This window comes from Stegostoma tigrinum, chromosome 9 (assembly GCF_030684315.1).
Source record: "Stegostoma tigrinum isolate sSteTig4 chromosome 9, sSteTig4.hap1, whole genome shotgun sequence".
Classification (NCBI taxonomy): Eukaryota; Metazoa; Chordata; class Chondrichthyes; order Orectolobiformes; family Stegostomatidae; genus Stegostoma; species Stegostoma tigrinum.
In genome coordinates this window covers 78,797,293-78,807,472 of record NC_081362.1, presented here as the reverse complement: position 1 = coordinate 78,807,472, position 10,180 = coordinate 78,797,293, and the positions used below count along the sequence as shown (strand labels likewise).

At 37.9% G+C, this 10,180-nt stretch overlaps 1 protein-coding gene across 2 annotated transcripts in view; it reads right to left on the bottom strand.

The window, feature by feature from the left end:
* Window positions 1-1,894: 1,894 nt before the first annotated feature.
* The window catches only part of heatr1 (HEAT repeat containing 1), an 85,377-nt gene continuing 77,091 nt past the window's right edge, over window positions 1,895-10,180 (bottom strand). For both annotated transcript variants that reach the window (XM_048536467.1, XM_048536470.1), the window contains exons 40-45: window positions 9,999-10,103; window positions 9,733-9,901; window positions 6,801-6,955; window positions 5,244-5,402; window positions 4,236-4,344; window positions 1,895-2,253 (exon numbers count right to left, since the gene is read on the bottom strand). In XM_048536467.1, coding sequence (XP_048392424.1) covers window positions 2,165-2,253; window positions 4,236-4,344; window positions 5,244-5,402; window positions 6,801-6,955; window positions 9,733-9,901; window positions 9,999-10,103 — 786 coding nt within the window. In that variant the 3' untranslated portion in view covers window positions 1,895-2,164. The remainder of the gene's footprint in view (window positions 2,254-4,235; window positions 4,345-5,243; window positions 5,403-6,800; window positions 6,956-9,732; window positions 9,902-9,998; window positions 10,104-10,180) is intronic.

Genomic DNA, 10,180 nt, shown 5'->3' with positions numbered 1-10,180 from the left:
CAATTTAGTGATAATTTCACTTGTCTTTTGAATTCTGGATGAAGCAGTTTCTAATCAATGAATTCAGACCGGCACTTCTGATGTGAACACTAGCTGGGTTTATTTTCATAGAATAGCGCACAGAAGCTATTTAGCATAATATGGGCTCTTAAAATCCATCCTATTATATTTACTGTCTGTCCTTTTGTTCATAGATTACAGGTACTTATCTAGTTTCATTCTAAAAATTTGAATTTGCTTTCATCCCAGTCTTCAGGGAAGGAATGTGCATTCTTAATGATTTGGCTTATTTTGTAAAAATCAGAACTACAGTAACGTGATTGACTCAGAAGTTAGGGATGGGCAACAAACCAGCAACACACATATCTCGTGAAAGAACAAAACAACTTGGTGTGAACAATAAAGATAGTACTATTCTTGTCAGCGCATGGACATGAATGTAAGGTTACCTCGTATAGCTAGAAATAAAACATGATAATCATATAGATATCAATAATATAGATATTATTGTACAATAATTAATTTAAAATCCTACTTTAAAAGCCTGAAGACAGTTCCTATCTTCTCATCAGTCAATCTGTCATGAACCTAAATGTAGTGTGGCATCAACCTAAATGATAAAAGAATAGCAACAGCAACAATTTGTCTCTAATCTAACCATCAGTCACCTCCTTTTCTGTAACACAATTTGAATCTTTTCTTTGATCCTCATTCATCACCACTCAATTCTTATGATCAACAAATATTAGCACAGATCACATGAACCTTCTTTCCACCCTAAATTTGAAGATCAGTTCCAAACTCTAAAACATTGTCATTGTAACATCTTTTCATCAACTGCTGTGCAATTTTAAAAAAATCCCATTTTGTTTCTTGTTCACATTAATTACCCTGGCAGCATGGTAGTTCAGTACTTAGCACTACCATCCCTTTAGTGCCATGGACCCAGGTTTGATTCCAGCCTTGGGTGACTGTCTGTGTGAGTTTGTGATAAGTGCTCCAGTTTCTTCTCCACAGACCTAAAATGTGTAGATTTGGTGACTTGACAATACTAAATTAGCTGTCGTGTCCAAGGATGTGCAGGCTATGTGGATTAGACGTGGTAAATGCAGGTTCACAGGGGTAGGGTATGGATCTGGGAGGGATGCTTTTTGGTAGGTTGGTGGAGACTGGATGGTTAAACTGCCTTTATTCACACTGTATGAATTCTAAGAAATGCCATCTTGTTATTTATTCTTTTACCATTGGAAACACACTTTCCTTATTTACTTTATTGAAATCATTTGTGATTTCGAACAGTAAGTCTCAGATTTCAGCTGTAGTTCCCTCATGTAATTGAAGTGTTTATGACCATTTGGCCCATCATACCTGTTCCACCATTCAATTAAATCATAGCTGGTCTGAATCCTCAAGACCACAGTCATGTTTGACTTCGTGTGTTTTGAATAACATCTCAATGACCCCATGCCCTTTAAAATTAGTTGTTGCAAATTAAATACACTAAGGTATTTAGGGTATGTAACAAGGATAAAAATCAACACCCGCATAAGATGCTGACATCACACTTAGAACTTTAAACAAGGATCAAAAATTTTAAATGTAACAGCAACTAAAGCCTTTTAGGAACAGATTCTCTGACTTGCCATATCCTCTATAAGATGTACATTACAACTTCATTACGAAATGGCTAGCTTTAACTTGGAAGGACATTCATGAACCGTGATTGTCATTTTAAAAAGTAATCTGGTGCTAGACCACAAATTGCTGGATTTATTGAATATAATGTCACTAGTTGCCCAGATAGTAAATGATCAAAAGCTTCTGATCTTAAGTCTAACAAGGTTATTGCTCCCTCTTGAATATTAAGGTGACTAGAAGTAAAAACAATCAATACTGTTTTTCAATCTATTTATTAAAGTTTGTTGGGTGATATTAATGGAGGCTGCACAACTGGAAAATCTTCATCCAAAGAGAACCAAGTCTGGCAATTTATCACAAATGTTGATATTTCACATGCAATGTAAAATTCTGTACCTTCAGCATCACCATCTCAACAGAAGTGATTTAAATAGCTATGCAGATCACAAATGTAATACAGTATGAACCCTATTGTACATATAAAATATTTATAAATTTATAAACCCTTTGTACATTTTAAATGTTTTCAGAAATAGCTTTGCAGTGGTTCCCCAAGTATGATTTCAAGCTGCTGGATAACCTTCTGACAATGGTGCTCCACTTCTTCACATTCATCTGCAACACAAAGAACACAATCCATACTTCAAAAGTTCTACTGTGATAAAATTAAATTGAAGGTTATGGTGGATATACGTGGGTCAATGAAATATGCATTTGCTTGATGTGCCAAAATCTTAAATGTCTAAGCACTCGGCTTTACTCTAAAGTTCAATGTCACAGGGTTTGGTTGTCAGGTCCCAACAATTGAAAATCCATAGTAATGACTTTGGACACAGGGATAGAAGGTATAATAGTCAAATTTGCAGATAACACTAAAATAAGTAGGAAAGTAAATTGCAATGAAGAAAGAAATTTCCATGACTGATCTGACATTTCTAATGTCCAGTGTCCTGTGTTTTCCCCAGAACACTTGACTCCCCGATCAAGAATCAATCCGTCTTAAATATGCACAACTCTCTGTGGCAAGCAGTTCTAAAGACATTCAACCCTGAGAGAAGAAATTCCACCTCATGTCAGTCTTAAACTGGCACCTCTTTATTCTAAGACCCTAACACTCTCGAAGGAAAACATCCTTTTAATGTTTATCGTGTCAAGCTCTTTAAGAATCCTATTTGTTTCAACAAAATCACCTCTCATTTTTCCAAACTCCAGAGAGTACAGTCCCAACCTATTTAGCCTTTGCTCGTAAGACAATTCCTCCTATACCAGGGATCACCCTCGTCAATGTTTTCTGAATTGCTGCCAATGAAATAATAATTTTTGTAAAAAACAGTATAAAAATTGCTCACGGTATTCCAGATATGGTCTCACCAACATGTTGTACAGTTGCAGTCAGACTTCCCTATTGTATACATCAACCCTCTTGAAATAAGAGCCAACATTCCATGAGCCTTCCTGATTACTCATTGCACTTGTGTGCTAGCTTTCTTTGTTTCGTGCAGAAGCACCTCCATGTCTCATGTTGCAGCTTTCTGCAGTTTTTCTCTGGTTAAAAAAAAAGGTCTTGATCTGCCTTCCCCAAAATGAGCAAGTTTACATTTTCCCAAATTATATTCTATTTGCCAAGTTTTTGCCCATTTAACCTATCTCTCTGTAGCCTGTTTGTAACTCTCTGTCTTTTCACCTACTTTTGTGTCATCAGTACATTTGCCTTGTGTAGTTTCTGTGGATGTAGTTGCATTAGAGATAGTTCAGAGGATGTACACTTAATAAATTCTAGAAATGAGGGGTTTGTCATATGAAGAGAGGTTAAGCAAGTTAGGCCTATACTCTCCAGAGTTTAGAAGAATAAGAGAAGGTCTAATTGAGGCGTATAACATGCTTAAAGAGTACTAACACATAAATGGAGAGAGGAAGTTTCCTCTTGAAGTGAAATTACTTCTGTCAAAGGATTGTGAATCTGTGGAATACATTAGGTCATAGTGTGGTAGATACTGGGACACAGTAAATTTGAGGAGGAGATAGGCAAATTTTTAATTAATTGTGGGTGAAGTGATTTAGAGTGGAACGCAAAATCTTTTAGGAAGAGATTGTCTGACTTGCCGTATCCTCATTTTTTTTTACTGTTCTTATGCTAAACTTTTCTTTGCCAGCAGTGTCAGAGTTGCATGTAGGATGCCACTAAGATGAGTGAACAAAAAATGAGGCAGTTGAATTATTCTTAGGTGATAGCATAAAAAAGATACAATCGACAGCTCACTTTATAGTCTGCCAGTTTTCCTGTTCTGTGAACTTCAAAAGGTAGTATGAAACACTGTTTATTCACTCCTGTTCAATTTTGTGCTATTGCTGAAGATTAGTTGCCACTTATCTCTTCTCTTGAAGGGAGAAAAACTAATTATCCCACCATTTTGACAACGTGTGCAGGAGCTGCCAACATTTTTTACTACTTTGGCAAAGATACAACCTGTCTGTCCTTTTCATTACACTACGGTATATGTAGAATGTTAGAAACTTTAATAATTCCGATACTAAAGCTTTAAACCATCCCTTAACACATACTAAAAGAAAGAATTTAGGCCAATTGAATATCGTACCTTCCAGTAGCTCTGCCAAGAAAGGGATGGTTTCCGGCAGTAGCAGCATATAGTTCTCCTTCAGTTTACCAGCCAGTTCCAACAGCATAATCAGAGCAGATAATCTCACCTGCAGATTACATCAATATATTTTAGCTCATCATGTTGGAAAAAATACATCCATCATAATTTAGACTAATCAAATCCAATATTAATGACCACCCCTTTCTTATATGAGGGATTTTTCAAATACTACGACTTTCAGCAATCATTGTGCACCCTGAATCAAAGAGAAAAAAAAACAAAGAAAATTTTCCTTTCATTTCTGACAATGCAAAACTATGAAAAAGAGTCATACAGCATGGAAACTGACCTTTGAACATGTCCATGGTGACCAAGTTTCCCTAACCAAAACTAGTTTCACCTGCCTGCATTTGCCCCATATCCCTCTAAACCCTTCCTATTCTTGTCCAAACATCTTTTAAATTTTGTAACCTTACCTGCATCTACCACTTCCTCTGGCAGTTCACTGTATACAAACCACCATCTGTGTGAAAAAGTTGACTCTCAGGCCCTTTTTAAATCTTTCTCCTCTCAAGTTAAAAATATGCCCCCTTATTTTGAAATGTCCCTCTCTAGGGAACAGACCATTGCTATTCACTTTAACTGTGCCCTCATGATTTTAAAAACTTCTATATTGTCACCCCTCAAATCTTCTATGCTCCAGACTAGATCAGTTTAGGATATCTGGTTGGTTCAGATGAGTCAGACGGAAGGGTCTGGTTCTGTGCTGTATGACTCTGTGACTCTTATCTAACTGAGTATCATGTTTATCAACAAAATTATTGAGTATTACCAAAGCACCACAAAGGCCTCAAAAAGTTAATACCGTTTAAAGGTGTAACCAACCAAGCTTACAATCAATAACCAAGAAACAGCATAATAACTAATGTAGTTCACTGTGGAATGTGCCATTTAAATATAGCTCTGGGTTAGGATGTACTACATCTCATCATCATGGTTACATACCTTAGGTGAGCTGTGTCTTGTCTTAAGCAGGATCTGGTAATTCAGTGGTTTCCAGACAGAATCATCGCCAATAGCGACAGAAAACTGAGCTATACATGGGATTAGATGATTGGTCACTCTGTCCCTGTACTCCTCCTCACCTCCCAGCATGTTTTCCAGCTTCAAAGATTAGAATTTCAAAACATATTTACACTTCTTACTACATGAACAATAATAAACAGCATTATAATTTAATGCAGGTGCTAATTTAATATTATAGTGTATGTTTGTCTATTTGTCAAATAAAAAAGATGTCAGTCATGATAAACAGATAATGTGAGCCAAACACACTCAAAATTTATAGTCAGTGATAATGGAAGATGCTGGAGAATTCGAGATAACAAAGTGTGGAGCTGGATGAACTCAGCAGGCCAAGCAGCATCTTAGGAGCACAAAAGCTGACATTTCGGGCCTAGACCCTTCATCAGAAAAGGGCCTAGGTCCGAAACGTCAGCTTTTGTGCTCCTAAGAGGCTGTTTGGCCTGCTGAGTTCATCCAGCTCCACACTTTGTTATCTCAAAATTTATAGTGTTTGGAAGGTAAAAAAACCAAAAGAACTGTAGAGCTGGAAATCTGAAGCAAAGACAGGAATTGCTGGAAAATCTCAGCAGGCCCGGCAGTAACTGTAAGAGAAATCAGAGTCAATGTTTCCTGAGGAACTGGAGTTCTGAAGAAGTGTCGCTGGACCTGGAACATTAACTCTGATTTCTCTTTACAGATTCTGCCAGACCTGTTGAAATTTTCCAGCAATTTCTGTTTGTGTTTGGAAGGTGTCCAACTCCAAACTGGTTTTCATAGTTTATATTTTGGGGGCTTAAATTTGGTTTTCAGTACAAAACACATGGGTGCAGAATGACATTTATATAACACAATTAACCAGGTGTGTTGGACAAATACTGCAATTTTTGATGAGAAGCACCCCTACACAGTGAAATATTAGTTCGAGCAAAGCTTGGTGCCCAAAATCCAATAGAGAGGTTGAGTTGTCATGATTGCTCTAATAATCTTTGATGTAAGTTCTACTTAGTTTGGGTTATTCTGTGTGATCTAAATGTAACAATTTTGTCATAGTTTTCTAGTTTGATTTTTCAAAGTTTTCAGAGAAGTTATTCATAGCCAGGAAAGATATGTGGCACAAATCAATTAATATGAACATCAGTAATACTGTGTCTTGAACAGTGGAGGAAAAACACTTGTATAGCTTTTAGGAAAAAGCAAAGGGAGTGGGACTAATTGGACAGATCCACCAAAAAGCTTGCATGGACAAAATGGGCTGAATGTCCACTTTCGACATTGTAACATTCTTTGATTCGAGTTCACAGGTTGCTTCAGGAATGCTTCACAGCCTGCATTCATTGTGTATGCTATTTTTGCAATTGAGATATACGTGATAAAGACAAGTTGATGGATTATCAGCAATGCCCTGGAGTGAATATATAAATTGTGTGTTATGAAACAGGCAACCAGATGAGATTAATTTTAACAGCTGGAATGAAGTGTTCAAGCAGAGATACAAACCTGATCTACTAAGGGCATCATAAGAGTTTCAGCTCTCTCCTTACTGACAAATCGCTGAGTATCATAGAGAAAGATTTTGTGCATGCAGTTACAGACAAATTGAAGTAGTAAGCACGATTTCTCGGTGTTTTTATCGGAGTCAAAGAAGGCTTCATCTATTTTGGGGGGAAAAAAAAAAGATAACTCTGAATTTAATGCTTTCGTAATTCGGCAGTTAGTTAAAACAACGTCGTTCATTTGAGATACAGTTGGTTCTGCTTTAACACAATAGTTGCGTTCCCGCACAACATAGTGCAATTTTCTGTTACACAATAGAAATAATGGGGACGATGGAGCAGGCCACCAAAAAAAGTCACTCAAAAGCCTAACACAAAAAGATAGTATAGTTTGAATAAATGTTTAATTCATATCTAATAATGAAATAAAAGTAAACTTAACACCTTATCTTGAAAAATGTCAAGATAACTCGATGGGGGAGGAGGTTTGGAGGTTGTCTGTTGTTAATGCAGGGGCTGAGGGTCATCTTCATCATCACCACTGTCAGGTGCAGTTGTGGTTGCAGGGTTAAGATGAAAAATAGTTAATCCAGAAGGAGATGGCTGTCGGTCACTGTCTTCTGGCTGTTTCTTGGGGGTTGGCTTTAAAAAAAATCTGGTTTTTGCTGGTTTGTTCTTTTTCTTATTTCACGAACAAGCTGTTCATAGGGTGCCAAATAAGATCTTATTCCAAGAACTGCTACCCTGCTGCGTTTCTGCATTGTAATCGTTGTCCTCTAAGAGCTGCAACTGCTTCTCAATTTCCTTTAGGATAGAACACAAAACAGAAGTGGAAAGCTCTCGTGGTACTGAAACCTGGACTACTACTTCTTGATCTCCAGCTTCCACTTCCACTCTCGCCACAAGTTATTGTTGGCCAGCTGTAGAGAGGTCTTCACTGTGGGAACCAAGCAACTCCTCAACATCCTCACTCTCCACTTCCCCAAATCCAACTTGCTTCACAAGATCAACACAACGTTCTTTGACTTTTGGGAGCTCCTCTAACAGATCAAAGCTTTTAAAGTCTTGAAAAAAGTCTGGGAGGAACTTCTGCCAAACTGCATGCAATCATTCCTCACTGACATCACCCCAGGCCTCCATGATAACGTCAATTGCATTCTTGATGTAAAAGCTCTTTCAAAACTGAAGAACATTGTCTTTATCCCCCAGGGCTGCAATCAGCCTCTTAAATGTACTCCTCTGCACACCAATGGAATCGTGTTTTTAGCCAACACAAATTTGCGTTTTAGAAATAGTGTTCCCCTCTTTGCATTGCCAGAACATGTGTTATAATAGAACCGACTGTAATAAATCCAGCAGCACCCTAAAGGCCATTCATTCCATTGACATATACCAGCCCTTTGAAAATGTAAGCCAATTGCCTATGGAAAGTCATCACTGAATTGGCTTTCACTCTCTTCCTCATAGTACATTCCAGATCAGAAAATGCTGTATAATGTATTTTCTTCTCCTTATGCCACCAGTGCTATCTAGCTGACATCTGAATGCTCTGGTTACTGACTTGTCATTAGGAGTTTCTCCTTATTTTCTCGATCAAAACTCTTCATGGTACCAAACGCTTTACTCAAATCTCCTCTTTATCTTCCCTGCACTAACTTGTCTAGTTTAATTGCCTAAATGAAGTGTTTCACCTCTGGTGCCATTTTCAAAAATCTCCTCCATATCCTCTCTTAAGCGTTGACATCATTCGTACTGTGGTAGTCAAAACTGGGCACAACACTTCAGCCAAGTGCCTTGTGAAGAGTAATGAAAACTTCCTTACTTTTGCACTCTATTTGCCCAGGGCACTGAATAACTTTTAACAGCCTTCTTAACTTGTCCTACCATCTTCACAGGTAGAATCCACAGAATCTATACAGAGTGGAAACAGACCATTGGCCCAACAAGTCCACACCACCCTCCAAAAAGCATACCGCCCAGACTCATCCACCTACCCTTTCTCTGTAACCCTACAATTCCCATGGTTAACACATCTAACCTCACATCCTTGGGCACCGTGGGCAACTTAGCATGGTCAATCCACCTAACTTGCACATCTTTGGACTGTGGGAGGAAACCGCAGTTACCTGGAGGAAACCCACGTAGACATGGGGATAACAGGCAAACTCCACACAGACAGTCGCCTGAGGATGGAATCTAACCCAGGTCCCTGGTGCTGTGAGGCAGCAGTACTAACCACTCAGCAACCGTGCTATCCCATGCATGTATGTACATCCGCAAGTATTACTGTTCCATCTCCAACATGAAATTGCACTATTTTACTGCCTTTCTTCATTCTTAATACCAAAATATTTCGCTTCACACTTCTCTGCAGTAAATTTCATCTGCCATAGGCCCATTTCATCAATCTATGGCCTCCTGTAGTCTTTACTGTTGGCCACATTTTTGAGTTTTGTGTCACTCTCAAACCCTAAAATTACACATTGTATAGTGAAGACGAGATTATTAACCTGTACCAAAAACAGCACTGGTCCCAACATTGACACCAGGGGATCCTCACATTTTTACTTGCCTGGAAACGAATTGATAACTACAACTCTTTGCTATCTGTTCTTTAGCTGATTTTGGTTCCTGCAGTTACTACTGTATTAATTCCATAGGCTTCAATTTTGCTAACAAGTCGTAGTTTTTAAAAGGCCATGCATACACATCAACCACATTATCCTCATCCACAATTTTCCATTACTGCATCAAAAAGCTCAATCAATTTTGCCAAACAGAATTCTCCTTTTATAAATCTGTGCTGGAGTTCTATCATTAACCCATTTTTTTCCAATTAAAGTGCCAATTAATTTTATTCCAGATTAATGCCTCCAAGATGTTTCCCGACCGCCAACATAGATTAATGTTTAAAAGGTTACATGATTTCAACTCACCAGTCTTGACAGTATTTGTTTGGTTTAGAATGTCAGCAAAGGGTTTTACTAATTGTCCAGCAAACAGAGTAAATAACCCCTTCAGCTTGCCTGCAATGCTGTCTGCCAAACGATAGAATGTAATCATTCTATCTTTAGGGAATCCCTCAGATTTACTCCAGTCAAACAGCTGTTCAGAGACAAACCACAGGTCAGCACTTGAAATTAAAATAAACAATTCCAGAGGAAAACATCAGAGAGCTACTCATTTAACATCAATAGCATACCTTAAAGAACAGGGGCCTGAAGGTAACCTCTGATAATTTCATTACCATACCAACAAGACAGTTAATTACATGTCCTTCAATTTCACCTACATTATCCAAATTATCCTGTGTGAGAAAGAGAAAAAGGAAAACTGATCATGTGTGTTCATTTTAAATAGAATATAAAAAGTCAATTGGTATAA